Consider the following 18,615-nt stretch of genomic DNA (forward strand, 5'->3'; position numbering starts at 1 on the left):
CGCGCGTTAAAAAAATTTGTGCCGTTAATATGATTTTGCGTTAACGCATTATTAACGCGTTAACTTTGACAGCCCTAATACATATGTATATATTTAGGGAGTAAGTATTTCCTCATGTCTCTGATTCTTCTTCAGTGATCTGCACTCACATAAAGATACTCAAACCAACTCAAATATGAACAGTGTGGAATGACGCCCCATCTACATTGCTGGTTGTGCGATGTGACAAAATAGAATGTTCCCATTATAATCACTGTCAACATTGGCAGCAGTGGGTCCACTGTACAGTTTAACACAACGGTTTGAGCACTAAGATCTGTCCTCCTGTGAAGGCTCTCATTATAATAAACGAAGCTGTTTTTTGCATCACTCACTTGGGGTGTGGATGGGCTGCAAAAATCCAGCTATCGCAGAACCGTTACAAGCTGAGCATGAGCCTCTGGCATGATCTTCATTTTATTTTATTCCTCATACACTGAATAGAGGCCAATTTCATCGTTACTGAACTGCGCACACAGTTCTTAGTTAAGAGACTTTGTGTTTACATTTGTTCTCTGGTTTAAAATATAGCATTCTAGATTTTTTTTACCACAAAAGTATTTGTCTAAAATCATACATAAGCTAAAGTATTGTTAAATATTGATATACTCTACCTCTTTTTTTTTTTTTTTAAGTCTCTTGTTTACCAAGGCTGCAATTATTTGAAAATTGCAAGTAAAAACAGTAGTATTGTGAAATATTATTACAATTTAAACTGTTTTCTATTTTAATAATTTAGAAAATGTCATTTATTCCTGTGATGGATCATTTTCCAGTCTTCAGTGCCACATGATCCTTCAGAAATCATTCTAATATTGATTTGCTGCTCAAGAATCATTCTTTTTATTATCAATGTTGAAAACAGTTGTGCCATTTAATGTGTTTGTGGAAACTGCGATACTTTTTTCCCCCAGTAATCCTTGATGAATAGAAAGTTTAAAAGAACAACATTTATTTTCTTTTGTAACATTGTAAATATATTTACTGGCACCTTTGATAAATTTAATGCATCCTTGCTGAATCAAATGATTGATTTCTTTAAAAAAAAAATCTTACTAACCTCATTCTTTAGAACAGTAGTGTTTATACTTTAATTAAAAACATAATGTTAAATTGGCAGCCCTAGGAAAAATAATTGTTCCTATCTTGTGGCATTTCTTCAGACACCCCAGCTCTAGAAACTCTCCAGGCTCAGAGTTACAGGTAAGACAGATCCAGGTAACTCACAGGATGCAAAGCCAGGACTGCTGGTACTGGATCCCTGTGGCTGTGGCCGTCACACACTGCAGCGTCTCTGACAATAGATGCACTGTGAGGAGAGAAGGCAAGGGGTCAGTCATGAAAACTAGAAGAAAACATGAAACTAAACAATCATTTCAAGTTAACTACAATCTGGATGCCACTTCAGAAGTACTGCACATCAAGTGTGAATGGAGCATGAAGAACAGTAGTGAGACTGCTCACAAGTTTGACACCAAGATTAAGTCAACTGACTTTCACTGTATATGGTGACACACAAACAAAAACAAACAAGCAAGAGGATATGAATTGATGGAGAGACTGGTAATAATTATTTCCATTAAAAGGCTAATGCATATCAAGGTAGAGCATAAGCAGAAGCTCACCAGAGGACAATACACATCACTACAGCCAGCGTGAGTGACAATGAAGACCTTTCCAAGAACACCACCAAATGTTTAATTCAAATTAATCAATCTGTGTGTCTGTGTGTCTATGTATGCGCCCTCTCTCTTGTATGTGTGAGCTGTCCAGCATATTAACAACAAGCAGTGTGAAAGCATGTATGTGTGTTTGTGAGTATATGCCCTCTGTCCAGCAGAGGTGACAGATGTGAGTTGTTCAGCATGACTAGCAAAAACAATATGTGTATGTGAGTGTATGTGTCTATGTGTGTGTGTGTGTGTGTGTGTGCTGTTTAGCAGGCAGGATGGATGTCTCTGGCACACAGTCACACTGTCTCATCAATAAGACATCACACACTCACACCGTGGACAGATGGGTATCACCATGACAACACACTCAGCACCATCGAGAAAGACAGGAAGAGAGAAAGAATGAGAAGGAGAGGAAAAGATAGGGAAACGTATCAATGGAGCAATACAGGGCAATATGAAGACTGTTGAATTGGCATGGGGACAAACAGCTCAGATAATTGTGTACTTGGTGTGTTCGTGAAGAAAAAACAAACAAAAAAAAAAAGTCCAACGATGCACGTTGTGCAAGGCCATAAATGCATACACTGACTTATGACATATTAAACATTTACAATATTTCATTTATTTATACAAAAACAGAACATTTTTGTGATGTTTCAAAAAATGTTGCCATTACATTCCTAAGACAGCACTTGCTCGTTGTGTCACAACTTGAGATGAGAGTTGGTATGAGAGTGATAAGATATTTGAATACTGTCTCTGATGCAAACCTCTAGAGAATCAGTTCAAACGGACAGTTTAAAGTAAACTCAACAATCAGGGTAATTATAGGTAACTAAAACTAAAACCATAAAAATATTAATTTTTGTCACTTGTTTATGAAAGAAAAATAAATGTTTACTGAAAAAAAAACCTTTTTAATTTAAGGTAGTTGCAAAAGCGCCATTTATCATTTTCATTTGGTTTAACTTGATGTATAACTTGTCTTAAACACTGACACTAAAAATGAAATAAAAATGAATAAAAAAAATAGTCATTTAAAAAAATACACTAACAAAAATAACAAAAATACACAAAATTACTTAAACTTTACATTTATATTTAAAAACAGAAAATACAAAAATAAAAAATAATTCAAAATAGTAAAACAAACTATAATAGTAACTCAATGATACTAAAATAACTGTCAACAATTTGTCACAAAAGTATTAACAGACTTCCTTGTGTGGCATTTTACTCACTTTAAAATGCTTTAGAAGCTATTATATTATAATCTTAATGATGACATTTAGTATTATTATATTTATAATGTTATGGTTAAATATATATATATATATGAAGAGTTCAGATGCAAAAGCCTCTAAGTGCCATCTGAAATTTTCTTCTAGAATGATCATTTTTATCAAGCTTGTATATTTAAGTTCAGTAATTTCACTTAAATGGCAATGAAAATGACCTATTAATTGTCATTTAAGTGAAATTACTGAACTTAAGTATATGAGCTTGATAAAAATGATCATTCTAGAAGAAAATTTCAGATGGCACTTAGAGGCTTTTGCATCTGAACTCTTCATATATATATATATATATATATATATCAGTGGGTATTTCTTTAAGACTGCAAGGGAAGCTCGACTTCCCCTATAATGTCAAAAAATTGATGGTCAAAATATGTACTATTATGCTAACATTTTATTGACTAAAAATGCGCTAGAAAACGTTCATTTCAAAGACGAGTTCGTTCAGAATCAGTTACATATAGCAGGTCGGCTGATTCGATTTCCTTCTCATACATTCCCGTAGCGTCACAGTGCATTTCCCTGTTGAAGCCTAGCGTCCATTGACTTCTATGGGGCTGCTCTGAACAGTTTTTTTCAGTGCTTCGAATACTAGACGGTCATTGGATAAATACTGCGATTATGTCCCGCCCACGGACGCTCAGCTTCTCTGGGGGTGAATGAGGAGTGGGCTGGCCTGGACTCCGAGCTTCTGCGTGATGATTGGAGGGTCTGTCGAAAGGCTGCATCTCCTTTTGATTGACAGCGATTTTATACAATAAAAAGTCGCTGATTCTGAAGCTATTCGAGCTCAGTCCCATCGCGGATTTTTCAAATGTAGTTGAAAGACAAACTGCAACCTATTTCTTGGAATTTGCTTGTCGAAATTGCTAGCCAATTTTCATAATACATTTCACACCTTTATTATATTATTACTTATTATCATTTTTATATTGTTATTAGTAATAATTAAAAAATTATTAGTAAAATAATTACAAAAAATATTGTTATTAGTAGTATTATTATACTTTATTGTATTATTATTTATACCTTTATTATATTATTACATTTATACAATTATACCTAACTCTGCTGGCCATTGAGAGGACACTGGTCAAGTCACTGGAAAAGACGCCTAGTTGGTACGACAGGGTCACAGAGCATTTTTTTTTTTAAAGGAACGTCGGGCAGAATTTACGTATAAATAAATGGAAAATGTTTATGATGTAGGCCGAAAATGAGCTTCCCCTCTTTGAAATACCAGCAGCCGCCACTGATATATATATATATAAACTGTCATAATGCATTATAAATTAGATGTTTATCATTACTTTGGTCAATTTAGTGAGTAACACTATGGAAAATAAGTTGTGGTTATTTAATTATTTATTGCTGTATTTTTAGCCTTTCCGAACAAATATAGTACTGAGATGTATACTGAATATTAACCGATTTAACAAATAAACTGTTCAGCTATATCGTCCTCTCCTGAAATACACGTATTAACATTCAGGCAATCATCTAGGCCAACCCTACCTCACCCCTTCTGATAACTGCCTGAGGCCTGGACATCAGGATGAAATGAGATGCTTTTATTCATACACTCTAAAGACTTTTCCTCAAGAAATTAAAAAGTATTTTCACTCCTTGTGTGTGTGTGTGCCGCATAAATATTATGCAGAAAAAGACATCAGAATGACAGTGGACTTTTTCAATCACAACAGTGGAATCCATGCACAGCCAATCAGCCGAACGGCAATGAGGCAGGAATGAGAGAGAGACGATGATACAGCCCAATCTAACACACCACCACGGGGAAAGGAATCACTCTGTATTCAGCATCAGCTCTTTTAAAACAACACCAAATCTTGTCATTTCAAATGTGTAGATACTGATTTCGAATTGGATTGTGTCACTGCATCAACTGGAAAATGCAGTAAATTGATGGATCTGAATAAGAAAACAGAGACTCGTGTGTCTGTTGGACTAATGGTACATGTCAATCACATCCAGTGGAAACACCAGCACTCAGGGAAAAACACACATGAATTGTGTGTAATATCCCACATCTGATCATATCATTCTTACCGTCGTCATAGAAAATGAAATTCTGCGACCTGTCTGTGCGAGAGAATCAGAAACAAAACAGACCCACACACGCACACACAAACACACACAGAAACGGAGTTCAGCTTGGAAAGGAAAGAGTTAAAGTTAGGCTGAGCACAGAAACACATGTTATGAACCCTAAAAGCAAGCAGAAAGAGTGAAATGTCTCTCAGACACAAATTCAGATAACCCACCACCCACACAGACACACCGAACCTCCCTCTCTCACTAATTGGGGCTGGGTTGTCAGGCAGATGCTCAGGTCTCTTTACTCTTTACTCAGATGAAATATGATTTTTCTCCATCTTTCATTGTGCTTGCATCTTAGCTGAATGAGGTCTTTGTTCCCATTTCATTCTAATTTGATCTTCAGACTGATAAGACTTTAGGTTGCATGTGCGAGTGTACGTGTGTTTGTGTTAAATGCCTGACGCGTTCACATACAATCAATGCACTCACAATTAGATCCCATTCATGGATTCTCATCCAAATGATCATACATTATCATATTCATGACATTCACATTTCATAATCCAATCACACATCAGTTCATTTGCATGTTCCCAGGCTCATATCATTAATATGATTCTCGCTCACATGTGAGCTATGTATCCTAGCAACAGAGGGACAAGAGAGAATGCATCATCCTTAGACTTAAAAAAAAAAGAAGAAAAAAAATCAACTAACCATAATTTACATCTCACCATTCACACAATCCGGCAGTGTCCGGGCACAAATTAGGCGCGATGTTAGTCCGGATCAAAGTGGCGGTACAGTAAAGTCCAGGGCTGGGCTTAATTGGTGCAATAGGATAACGAGTTATATTCTGTGTGTATTCAGTGTGAATTTGGCAATGATGATAAGAACACAGAGATTACTTGTGAGCCGCAAACGATCAATACAATCCAAAAAAAGCATGCTGTCAACTTGTGAAAATCTCAGAGGGAAATGACACATCCATGCAGCCCGATAGATTTGCATGCTGCTTTGTGATTATATACGTTGTGTTGTCAAGACTATTTCATTTATTAGAGTGAATTTTATTTTAAGAAATCCTTTAGAAAAACTCAGACAAGTATCAGATGAATCTGTGAGCAACAAGTACACGTCTAATCATCAGGATAGAAAATAACGGATTGTCTAGTGGTGAGAATTATCAGGGGTGATAAACAAAGATGTTCAATTATATCATATAATAAGGCAACCTGTGTTCTAAGCGAAAGGTTTCATTTACCCTCATCTCTCATAAGAGATGACAAAGAAAATGTACTCGCTGTAAATACAGGGGTTTTAAACGTGTATAAATCAAGAGATGAGCTTTCATCTTGCCAAAAACACTCTCATTGTATAGTCACCTGCATTATTTAAAATACACTATATAGACAAAATTAGGATAACTAAACATGGGACTGTACACCAACAGGGACTGTTAATGACATTGCAATCTAAATACATAGACATTAATAAAGAGTTGATCCCTCCCTTTGCAGTTATAACAGCTTCCACTCTTCTGTGAAGGCTTTCCACAAGATTTTGGAGTGTTTCTGTGGGAATTTTTGCCCATTCATCCAGTAAAGCAGGCACTGATGTTGGACAAGAAGGCCTGGCTCGCCATCTCCATTCCAGTTCATTTCAAATGTGTTTGATGGGGTTGAGGTCAGGGCTATGTGTGGGCCAGTCAAGTTCTTCAACACCAAACTCATCCAACCATGTCTTTATGGACCTTACTTTGTGCACTGAGGCACAGTCATGCTGGACTAGAAAAAGGTATTCCCCAAACTCTTCCCACAACTACTTTAACAAAAAGACAGTGCACTCATATTACTTATGAATCAGAGAAAGCGCAAAGCGCAATATGGCGAAATAAGTCCCACATATAAACAAATGAGCCAATTGCCAGTTGGTAAAGTTATCGCATCCCCACAGCTGCCGTTAGAAGCTCCAGTTGCTCTAAAACAGTCAAAGTTCTGAGACAAGAGGACTGTACATGCGTTTTGGCTCATCCAACCTATAAGATAAGCTTTTGAACACTATTTGAGCATAAGAAACAACATTTATGGGACAGTTTAGCAACAGATTCAGTTGCTGATTTGAAATATGTTATTTAAATGTGAGTTTGGCCAGAAGTTTTTGAGATTTCAGGATTCCCTCATTCAAGTAGATAGGACTTGGACTTGGATCCCTGAAATATCTGCCCAGTGGCATTGCAAATATGGCCGCCATGTGAACAGATTTTCCTTGAACGGGACTTTGGTTGGAAGCATATCATTGTCCAAAATGTCTTGGTATGCTGATGCATTAAGATTTCCCTTCACTGGAAGTATAGGGCCTAGCTCAATCCTGAAAAAGCCCCATACCATTATCCCTCCTCCACTAAACTTTACAGTTGGCACAATGCAGTCAGGCAGTTAACGTTCTCCTGGCATCTGCCAAACCCAGACTCACCCATCAGACTGCCAAAAAGAGAAGCTTGATTTGTCACATTTCCGCTTCTCCAGAGTCCAGTGGTGGAGTGCTTTACACCACTTCACCCGACGCTTGGCACTGTACTTGGTGATGTGAGGCTTACATGCAGCTGCTTGGCCATGGAAACCTATTCCATGAAGCTCCCGTCGCACAGTCTCAGCTATGAAATCAGCAGAGCATTGGTGACTTTTACGCATGCTGTCCTCGCCGCCATGGGAAATCTGTGGTGCCATCGTGCTGAGCAGACTCTAACGCCATGGATGCTCGAGACGGTGGGCTTGAGTGATTTGCCAGGGGAATGGACTAGCTTGTTGCGGGCCGCCTGGGTTGTGGAGGGGAGGCTGCCGTCTGAGATGGAGCGGAGGAGTCACTGTCGTTTGGCTGAGGCCAGAGCCTGCTGCTGTCCGCGATGATGGGGGAGGAGTAAAGAACAGGGGACTCGTCGCCGGCTACCCGAACACGGAGGAGCCATTGCCGTCCACTGGGCATCGGAGGAGTTAGAGCTCCATCCAGCGAGGGATATCTAGTGCCACTGCCAGGTATCGCGAAGGAGTTCACACAGGTGGTGGAGGACCGATGGCAGCGTGTTATGGAAACCCGACCAAGATTTTTTTCCCTCTCTCCCCTTTCTCGTCTCTGTCTCTCCTTATCCTTCCGTCTCTTTTTCTCTTTCCTCGTCTGCCCTTAACCCCCCCCCCCGGAGGGCAGAGCACTGTCTCATTAGCACTCGCGCCACCGGCCTCGCTCCGTTCCCACGGCTCTCGGCCCCTTCCTGCTTGCCACATATATTTTCTGTGTAAGTCTCAGGACCAAAAGAATGTTCTTCCAAATGCAATGATACGATGTTCTACCTGTCTGTCAACATATGTATTTCCATACCTTTGTGCACCCTGCTCGCGCAGACATCACATCATCAGCGCGTTCTGTAAGGCTATGCAGAGTTGTAGACAGTCACCGAGCGCTGCAAACAAATAGCAGCCGCCTTTTACAGTTCCTCCTGAACCAAAACGACGAGCTTATGCTGCGTTCACGTCATGTTGTAACCGTAATAACGAGATGGCAACCCGTGATGTTCTACCCGGAGCTGTTCACATCCTCAGACTCAGATTTATGCATTTCTATGTCAACACTATCAACAACAAAATAAACTGCAGCAGTCAGGTCGTACAAGTAAGAGCTCTGTAAGTAGTTTACGTTCATTATTATTGCAATGTTATGTGCTTTGAGACATGAGGTAATTTAACAAATCTTGTGACGCTTTGCAGACTCTGCTGTGTGTGTTCATGTATTTTGACGGAGGCACTCTGAAGATCTAATGCTTTCAAAGCTAATTTGCTATTGCTAGCCCCTCCGAAATTACTTACCCTACCTTTAACTATTCAATCATTTAAATTATCTTATGTACTAAATATTGAATTATACATTAATTTGTACTTATTTATATTTCATAGATATTGTATTTTTCTTCCAGCCGCTCCTGCCTCAAAGCTCTTTCAACCCTCAGCTTAACTTTTGTGATTCGTCTCTATTTATTCAACTCCATCTGGGAAGGCTTGACCATTCCAGTGAGTCTAATGTGTGAATGACTGGACAGAAGAGTGTTATTATCACTTGACTTCCCTTTATGGGGTCATTCAGGGCAAGTCATCTCTCTGACACATCCTAGAGTGAGTTTCAAAGCTATTGGGTCAGCAGGGATGGAAATGGACTTAATTATTGCTGAAACTTCTTTTTCCTTCTGTCTCTGCACAGTTCCCTCTGTTACTCATTCTTCAGACCCTTTTTTATGTAAAATCTGTATTATGATTTATAAAGCAATTTAAATTAAAATAACATTGACTAACGTCAAACTGTTGTGCTTATATTCTTTGAGGTGTCAGTCAAATCAACTCTCTGAGGTACTGAGCAACCTTTCATAAGCTTTTCATGAAATACCACACAAATAGAAACAAACACACTCACCATTGACTTCCTGTGACCCAGCGTCTGTGAAGAGGGAGCTCATGATCTCCTCGAAGTTGCAGCCGGGCTCAGCAGTGTGAGGGTCCTGTGAGACGTGGCGGAGCATTGTCTTTAACACATCATCTAGAGAGGCCTCGTCCTCGTGCAGCAGAATACTAGCCCTCTCCAGAAACCCATCCAGATCCCTGTGAGCTCGCACTTCCTCCTCGAAGTTCATCAGCTTCACATACTGAGAGAACACATAGAGGAACATGCAAGCAATACTAAAAATGTCTACAAAGAAAACATGTATACACAACTTTCTTATATTCACATATTAAACAGGGTTCTGATATTTTTTAAACAATGACTTTTTTAATCATTTGATAATGCTGGATACCATATTTTTTTTATCTATATTTTATATATGTATATACAATAATCATAAGTATATTTAAAAAACATCACTTTCTGCATCACTAAAAAAGAAATCACTCAAAAGAACGATTCACTCACACATTGCACATCACAATGGCTTGTGACAAAGTATTACTCTACACAAAAGTAATTTCTAGCAGCTGTTCTATTTTACAGCTCAACATAATTTGAAACAGTTTATTCATTTTAGAAATGTCCATGTTCCTAGAAAAAAGCTAATTAAAAATGTCCTCATAGGTTCAGCTTATCCAAGATCTTAGAAACACTGATTAAAACAATAAGCCATGGCAAACTGCATTGTATTTTAAATGTATGAATGAGATATTGTACATATAATGGGGTTCAAAAAGTCTGAGAAATACTTATATTTTGGATTCTTGTCTAATTTATTACCATATTATTAATTACAAATTAAATTGTTAGCATAAAGGCCCGTACACCCCGGGACGAATGTCGGCGCGCGTTATTCGCCAGCGTTTTTCAACGCGTTTTTTGTGTTCACACCCAAGCGTTTTTCGCTGACGATGAGCCGAGTGAACATGCAAATTCATTCCCTGACATTAGATGGCGCTTAATGTAAAACAGAAATACAATACCACTCCATAAACAGTCTATACTCTGCAATACCACTCCATAACAGTCTATACTCTGCAATACCACTCCATAACAGTTCTCTTTTAACAAGATTTTTGTAGTCGCTGTCGCGTTTGTCATATAGTTCTTTATTCCGACACCAACGAGACCAGCAGCTCTACATTCATCTTGCCTTGCATCTTCCTCGTCATTTCTTCGCGGCAGTGTCTGTCTATGGGCAGTGTAGACGCTACTTGGCGTATATCTTCTTCGCTGTTACGTATGTGTGCTCGGCAAGACCGTTTTGTGTTTGAGCGCCCCCAAGTTGTGTTTTACTGTAACTTCAGAAGCTCCAGACACGTGAGCAAAAGCGCCAATCTCATTGGTCGGATAGTTTTTGACGCGGCGCATCAAACCAAAAAAACGAACCCGAGGCGTTTAAAAAAAAATTACGCTTTTACGCGTGGCGTTTTTCGCGTCGGTGTGCACACTCACATTGGCGCCCTTTGTTTAGTCACGAGGCGTTAAACGTCGGCGAATATCGCGCGCGAAATTCGTCCCGGTGTGTACGGGCCTTAACAGTTTGTGTAAATAGATTAAAAAAGAGTAAACTAATAGAAATTTCAGAATGCCGTAGTATGAAGTAAAACCTAATGATCGTGTTATCCAGTATGATTTTTATCGTGTTATCCAGTATGATCAGGAGTCTGATTTTTTTTCATAAGCTCTGTTAAAAAAAAAAACTAAAACGTTCTTATTTGAATGCTTAAATGAAAAAAAAATCAGACTCCTGGGCCCCACTGTATGTAGACATCAAAATAGAATTCAATTAATGTGCAGTCACAGGTGTGCATGTCACTTCAGACAGGGACTATGCATTTAATAATATATGTTTGGCATGTGGATGTAATGAGCAGTGTTGGGGGTAACGCATTACAAGTAATGTGAGTTACGTAATCAGGTTACTTTTTTCAAGCAATTAGTTAAGTAATGCATTACTTTTAATTTTACAACAAAATATCTGAGGTGCTTCTTTTCAAATAAGTAATGAAAGATACTTTGTTTTCCAATTTATTGACTTAATAAATAAGTTTACCCATGCATTTACTAATTTCACTTGCACAAATCAAATTCAGTATTTCTAAAAATGAATAAAAACAGTGAAATGCAATCTCAGAAAATTACGCAAACCTACAATAATTTAATGTTAAATTACACAAATATACTATAATGTATTTAATCTCAATTTATTAAGTAATGTCTTTGCTGCTGACCTTTGATGATCCAATTTAACCATACTGATAAACAAAAATTACTTCAGATAAACCTCACATTTGTGTTACATTTTTTATTTTGTATTGGTGAAATAAGAGTTGAACCTTCTTTTCCTATTTTTCTGCAATCCAGAATGGCAGCACAGCTGATATGTTTGTTTGAGCCGCACCCTCAACTGTACAGGCATGAATTTGCATTTCCTGTGGCCTGAGGCATATTCATTTCACTTCTGGTGTGAAACAGCCTTTATATATACCATAAATAAAACTTTTTTGTTATTAAAAACCAAACAATCAAGCCCAGCCCAGATAAGATAAACTAACGCAAAAGTAACATAACACATTACCTTCCATAAAAAGTAACTAAGTAATTAGCAGTTAGTTACTTTTTTAGGGAGTAACACAATATTGTAATGCATTACTTTTAAAAGAAACTTTCCCCAACAGTGGTAATGAAAAAGTCTCACCCTTCGAGACGTGTTAAGCAGCACACAGCCATGGACATCGGATTCTGTAGGAAAGAGAGAATGGGAAAGCCTAAGGGGAGAATGATGTGTGCCAGAACAACAACCATCATAAAGCAGCTTTTAAGAACAACTGGTTTCAGAGAAAACACTCTAATAGCATAAAAGTGTTTTTAAAAAAACAGCAACAGTGAACATAAAATCCCTCTGCATCAGAGAGCCCCTATTGTGATCTCCTCAATATAACCCAACATCACAAATATCTGCTATGAAATGAGTTCAGTTCCTGAATACAAAACAAAATATCACTCCCACAACACTGTTTATTAGTAACCACCAAATACATCACAGCATACTCCATGGATCACGAGTATCATCCAAACTTTGAAGGGGCAGGATAAACTCGTGTAAACGCATGTGTTCCCGTGTCCCTGCCTGTCCTTTATTTGCTTAATTCATGTTTGGTATTGTACTCAGGTTTGCGGGTTCAGCTTGCAACCCTCATATGATGGCTGCATGCTAAGTCTTCCTCCATATAGAGATTATATAAAGCACACAGCCTTTATCAAACAGAAATCCCTCAGTTCTGTGCGCGTGGACCTGCAAGAAGTCCTGCCTCTGGAAAGAGATATTCAGGGCAGGCAGGATTACCACGACCCACGGCTGACTCCTCCACTGCCTTAACTCCAAGATTAAACAGCCCCTCGGATGGGTTTGGGATTAAAAGGGGAAAAATTAGAATAAAAGCACCACTTTAAAAGGACAACTTTGGGTTTTAATAAGAGGTAAGTCTATGTGTTAAACTAATAAGGTTATATAACCTCTCTGAAAACCTTTTAATGGCTTACAGTCACTATGTGAAACAGGTTCTTTTATTCTCTCCTCTTCAATCCTTCTGTCCTTCTATCACTTTTCCAGTTGTCATCTGTATGTTCAGATGTTTATGAGTACACAATATACATTTAACAATTATGTGAGGTCATCTCATGTTGAACTGAAACGCACCACAATATCTGAGCACCCAATTAAAGCTCAGTGAGTTGCTGAGTATAAAACTCAAAACCACTGTATTAACATGAGAAAAAAGGCAGCATTAATTGAGCTCAAGCAAACCCTAATCCAAAGAGAATTCAGCAATTAGCCAGTTCTCAGAACCACATCCAATCAAAACAGCATCAATGATTTGCCAGAGGCTGTTAATAGTCGGACATATGCTCACCCCTGTGGTCTTCTGAAACGAGGAGGCAAAGCCCCTCTCTCTGTGTTTCCTTTAGTCTAATATAAATTAATGTTTCATTGAAGTTTACATAGTTTCTTATTTTGTGTGTGGAAAATGTGGAAATGTAACTTATATTAGGGACTATCAACAAGCAAAACAAACTCTGAAATTATGAGCTGAATTTTCAGCATCATTACTCCAGTCTTCAGTGTCACATGATCGTTCAGAAATCATTCTAATATGCTGATTTGGTGCAAAAGAAACTTATTTTTTATCAATGTGGAAAAGAGTTTTGCTGCTTAATACTTTTGTGGAAACGTGATACATTCCCAGATTTTTTCAATGAACAGAACATTCAAAGGAACAACCTTATTTTGAAACATAAATCTTTTGTAACATTATAAATGTCTATACTGACAACTTGATCAATTTAATGCATTTTTGCTGAATAAAAGGAATGATTTCTCTTTAAAAAAAAAATCTTACTGATCCCAAGACCCACTTTTTTTGTGTATAGCACATTTACTGTATATTACTGTGTATACTAAAGTACATTTTAACAAATCCTCAGTAAGCACAAATAATGTGGAGAAGGTTGTGGGCATGGTGATGAATTTTTAATTTCACCAAGCTGTGTGGTCACTAAAAACTCACTTACAGATCATTGCTTGTTTCAAGTCATTTTGATCTGAATGCAACAGAAAGTGGTCATGGCATAGTGGATGAGCTGTTATTTTGGCATTATTTCATCCATTTCCACCCATTCAGGCAAAAACTTTTTGAGAAAGAATAGTAGAGCTGCTAAGAAGGATGTATTTCACTGTTCTCCCATCACATTTACGATATGCTATAAGACTTCAACAATAACGCAATAGACTCGAGGGAGGCCAAAGAGATGCCGCCTCCTAAAACTCTATTGATTGGTGTGGGACCTTGTTACTTTAGGAAAACCAGTGGTTTAGACATCATCTGAATTCATATTAGGGAATATTTTATTTTTGTGGTGTGTAATTATTTCACCTCTGCCTCACCCCCAGCAATCAAGCAGCATTAAAACCCCAGCAATTTGCTAAATAACGTGCCAGAGTGTTTGGTCCAGCCAATTGCTGAAATCAGGGGAATTATAACTTAAAACGAAATGTTTGGAGGCCATGGTTTATAAATATTCAAACACACACGCGCACACACACACACACACACACACACACATACATGCATCCTACACAGTTCAAGCTCTTAGCAGTGTCAGAGGAGTGGAATTTGGTTTTAATCTAGACAAGTGCTGACGGCTTGTGCTCGAGGATGACAGAACATCAGACCGGATGAGACAACATGTGAACAAACCCCACTCATCCTAATGTGAGCCCACCAAATGCACAGCAGGAGTCACTTACGCAGAAAAGAGAATTTAAAACAGAACTAACTGTATTTGAGTAAACAGAGAGAACATATCCTTGTCTGATTCTGGGTCACCTGTCTACTGATATCACTGAAACTGTGCTCACTTTCAACAGCAGCAGCGCGTTAGGGCAAATAGCAACCCTAACAATAGATTTGTTACATCATCCATAGGAAATTAGAAAGTTTAAATGTTTTCTGTTTCCAAAACAGTAAATGAAGCAAAAAAATGTAATAGGGCTATATTGTAACATATTTTTCTACTTGAAGTCCAATTATAATGTTAGTTGTTAGTTGAGCTTTCTTGCACCAAAAACAGTTCTAGTTTCACATGGCTATTTTCCAGCCTCTTTCTGGTGCTTATTAAACAGTATATTTTTGCTACTGCAACTATAAATCTTCTAATATGTAAAATGATTTGTGATCATCTTACCAGAGTTGTACACTTTTGTTGTTCATTAGGAAAGGTCAAGTTGAATAGGCGGTGATATTTAAACATGGGTAATAAACATTTTTATGCTATATTTATATACATATATAAATGTCAACAATCAACCTTCGAGCGTATGATTCATTGGTAATTAAGTACTTTAAAGTTTGTGTAAACACACCTTTTTCAGATGCGGCTCACATTCAATGTATGGGTTTAGAAGAGATTACAAGAGCTCTGTTCGGACAGGACTAGTTTTATCTGAGGATGTTAGCTTAATGTGCATTTCACAGACACATTTTGTGATTTTAATCTTTTCTGTGTGTTTTTTCTCTCACACACTGCTGTAAAAATGACCTGGCAAATTGGCTACTGGTTTTTTGCTAATTCAGTCCACTGAGAATTGTAATCCCATGTCTTTGACTGTGGTATATTATTATTTCTCCTCATTTATTTTGACCTTTGTTAAATACTGTAAATCAGGGGTGCCCAATCCTGTTCCAGGAGATCTATACCTTCATGCAAAGTTCAGCTCCAACCCTGATCAAACACAACTGAATCAGCTAATTATATTCTTCAGAAGCACTTGTGTTGGGTCAGGGTTTGATCTAAACTCTGCAAGTATAGGTAGATCTCCAGGAACAGGATTGGGCACCCCTGATGTAAATACATTTTTAGTTGTGCTGCCTGGTGAACCTTCATTATGGATTTAGACAAATTTATTGGCAACTTTCTGGATAAAATGTCAGTTGGTGGTTCCAGTACTGCTGGCATCCCATCTGATTTAAAATGAGAGTTAAATCAATAAACAGCAACATTTATATATACAAAAAACAAAAACAAAACAGAAAACAGAAAAAAACTTCACAAAGATACATAGAAATTATGATTTAAAAAAATTTAAATTTTTCCTTGCAGACTTGAAATTATGTTTCTCAGGGTTTTCATAGCAATTATTTGGGTTGCATATGAGTAAATTAAAATGGATCTTTTTTTCCAATTGTCACCTTTGATTACATTTTCCTGCAGAGACTGAAGACAGAAAGAGAAGACTTATTTGGTTTTGAGTGACAAAAGGTGACCTGTTACCGTGTGTGGGTTTGGTGGTGGTGGGGGGGTGCCTCGACATAATCACAGCACACCTGAGACTGTTGCCGTGGCGACAGCTGACATGCTAACCTGAGCATCTCCAGAGCTAATCAACAGCTCTGGGTCTAACTGCCATCCCACCCTGAACTCGCTCACAAACACACAAATTCACTGACCTGTTCCTCCTTGGTGTGTCTGGTTGCCGTAGAGATGAATGTCATCTCCTGATGGGATGGGAGAGTCCTGGCCCTCCTCTCGCTCCTCGCTCCCCTCCTCATGTTCTTCTCTCTCCCTCTGCTCTAAGAGGGAGACACACACACACAACAGCCTCAATCTATATACACTTTTAAACACATATTATATTTTTATACTCTCACACACACACACACAGCCTCAATCTATATGTATTTTTTAACACACACATAATATGTTTTTACACACACACACACACACACACACACACACCAGCCTCTATATACAGATTGACATCACATATGTAATTGTAAAATACTGTCAAATGTATGCATTTTGAAAGTAAAACCTGAATTACTCTATAATTTACTGTGAAAAACAGTAAAAAGACATCCCTCAAAATCACTTAGCATTATATTTTATACAAATAATTTAGTTTTTTCTCATTTTTGATTTTGATCCCCCAAAATCACATATCATTATATTTTATACAAATAATTTAGTTTTTTCTCATTTTTGATAAAATGATAAACTCTGATTCATCATGTGGATTTCTATTTTACATCCTATTATTATTATGGTAGATATTGGTACAATTAAAAAGCAGAATAGCTTTAAGTAGCTTGGTATATTAACATTATATATCTTAATGAAATATACGGGTATAAGTTGTTAAACATACATACTTGAATATTGTCACTAGGCATGTGCCGGTATCACATTTTCATGCTGCGATTAATTGAGTGATCTTTTATCACGGTATACGGTATTATCACGATATTTTAATTGCACATGAGAAACAGATGGATTGGGGGAGGGGGGGGGGGGGGTATAAAAAATAAAATAAAACTTGCATCACAAGGTGTAATTGTGATTGTCAAAACATTTGGTAACTAAACTGAATTTTATTAAGTTTAGTGACAACATGTTACAATGATTACATGGTACAATGACTGGTAGGCTACTGTTTGTATTGCTTAACACAAATTTAACGATTTCAATTCAATACTTGGGATTTGATTTCAATCTTGATTCAATATTGACTAATTTTGGATAAATATTAGGAAGGCTACAGTAGATAGCCCACATGGTATTTTTTTCTCATGAAAAAAAATCTCTCACATAATGCTATGAAACCATATAGAGCCCTATCAGCTGGTATTATTAAAGGTTACAAATAACTAATTAAATCAAATATAATGTGGTTTTCATTATAATAACAATTATGTAGGCCAAAAGACAAGTAAAAATATAATAAATATGTAAAAAGTGCAGTGCACATATTCAGCAAAATACTCCTCTTTATCTATATTTGTTTTAGTCATCTAACATGCTGCTGGTCATTAAATGGTTTAAATGTAACGTTCTGTGACACAATTGTTCTCCTGTTTCATATCAAAAGTAACCTGCTCTGTCTTGTTTGACGGTCTTCGTGTCCTCTTTGCTCCGCGATTTTTCTCTGCGTGAGAAAACGGATGTGTCGCGTGTGAAGAGTCTCGCGCTGAATGCGTCGAGTTGGCAGCTCTGCTTTTAGAAGCGGGATGGATCCGAATAGATCGGCGGCGACCATAGACTGTAGGCGGCGGCGTTCCTCCTTCCACCATGCTGCTTCTCTATGTGAGGACTGTTTACATTAGACTAGAAGTGCGCACCGGCCGCATGCTTATACACATGGCGATTGTTTGAATCAGAGTGCGCACGTGTTTCGCGCAGCATATACAACAGTGTTTGTTTAAGCGGCTGATGGAAAATAAGCTATAATGCGCGTTCTAAAAATCTAATTTCGGATCTATTATTTTTCACGGTATTTTGAAGTGCCCGCGATAACAATATCGTGCATATTCATTACCGCGATTTATCGCATTACCGAATACCGGCACATGTCTAATTGTCACTGTATGTTTATGGTGAATTTCTGACAACCAAAGCAACGTTTTTTTATTTTTTTTTATTTTACAGGATAACAGTGTAGCACAGCAAACTGTATTCTATATTGTAATATATTATTCATATTTAATATGCTGTACTGT

General features: G+C 37.6%; 1 protein-coding gene across 5 annotated transcripts in view; it reads right to left on the reverse strand.

The window, feature by feature from the left end:
• slc4a11 (solute carrier family 4 member 11) overlaps positions 1 to 18,615 on the reverse strand; it is an 82,164-nt gene that overhangs the window by 28,099 nt on the left and 35,450 nt on the right. For 3 of the 5 annotated variants that reach the window (XM_082153623.1, XM_082153624.1, XM_082153620.1), the window contains exons 3-6: positions 16,570 to 16,687; positions 12,261 to 12,304; positions 9,530 to 9,758; positions 1,267 to 1,348 (exon numbers count right to left, since the gene is read on the reverse strand). In XM_082153623.1, coding sequence (XP_082009749.1) covers positions 1,267 to 1,348; positions 9,530 to 9,758; positions 12,261 to 12,304; positions 16,570 to 16,687 — 473 coding nt within the window. Of the gene's footprint in view, positions 1 to 1,266; positions 1,349 to 9,529; positions 9,759 to 12,260; positions 12,305 to 16,569; positions 16,693 to 18,615 lie in introns of all 5 variants that reach the window. The other 2 variants (XM_082153621.1, XM_082153622.1) reach the window with 1 other exon arrangement.

The sequence above is a fragment of the Leuciscus leuciscus genome (assembly GCF_965113295.1).
Source record: "Leuciscus leuciscus genome assembly, chromosome: 22".
Lineage (NCBI taxonomy): Eukaryota > Metazoa > Chordata > Actinopteri > Cypriniformes > Leuciscidae > Leuciscus > Leuciscus leuciscus.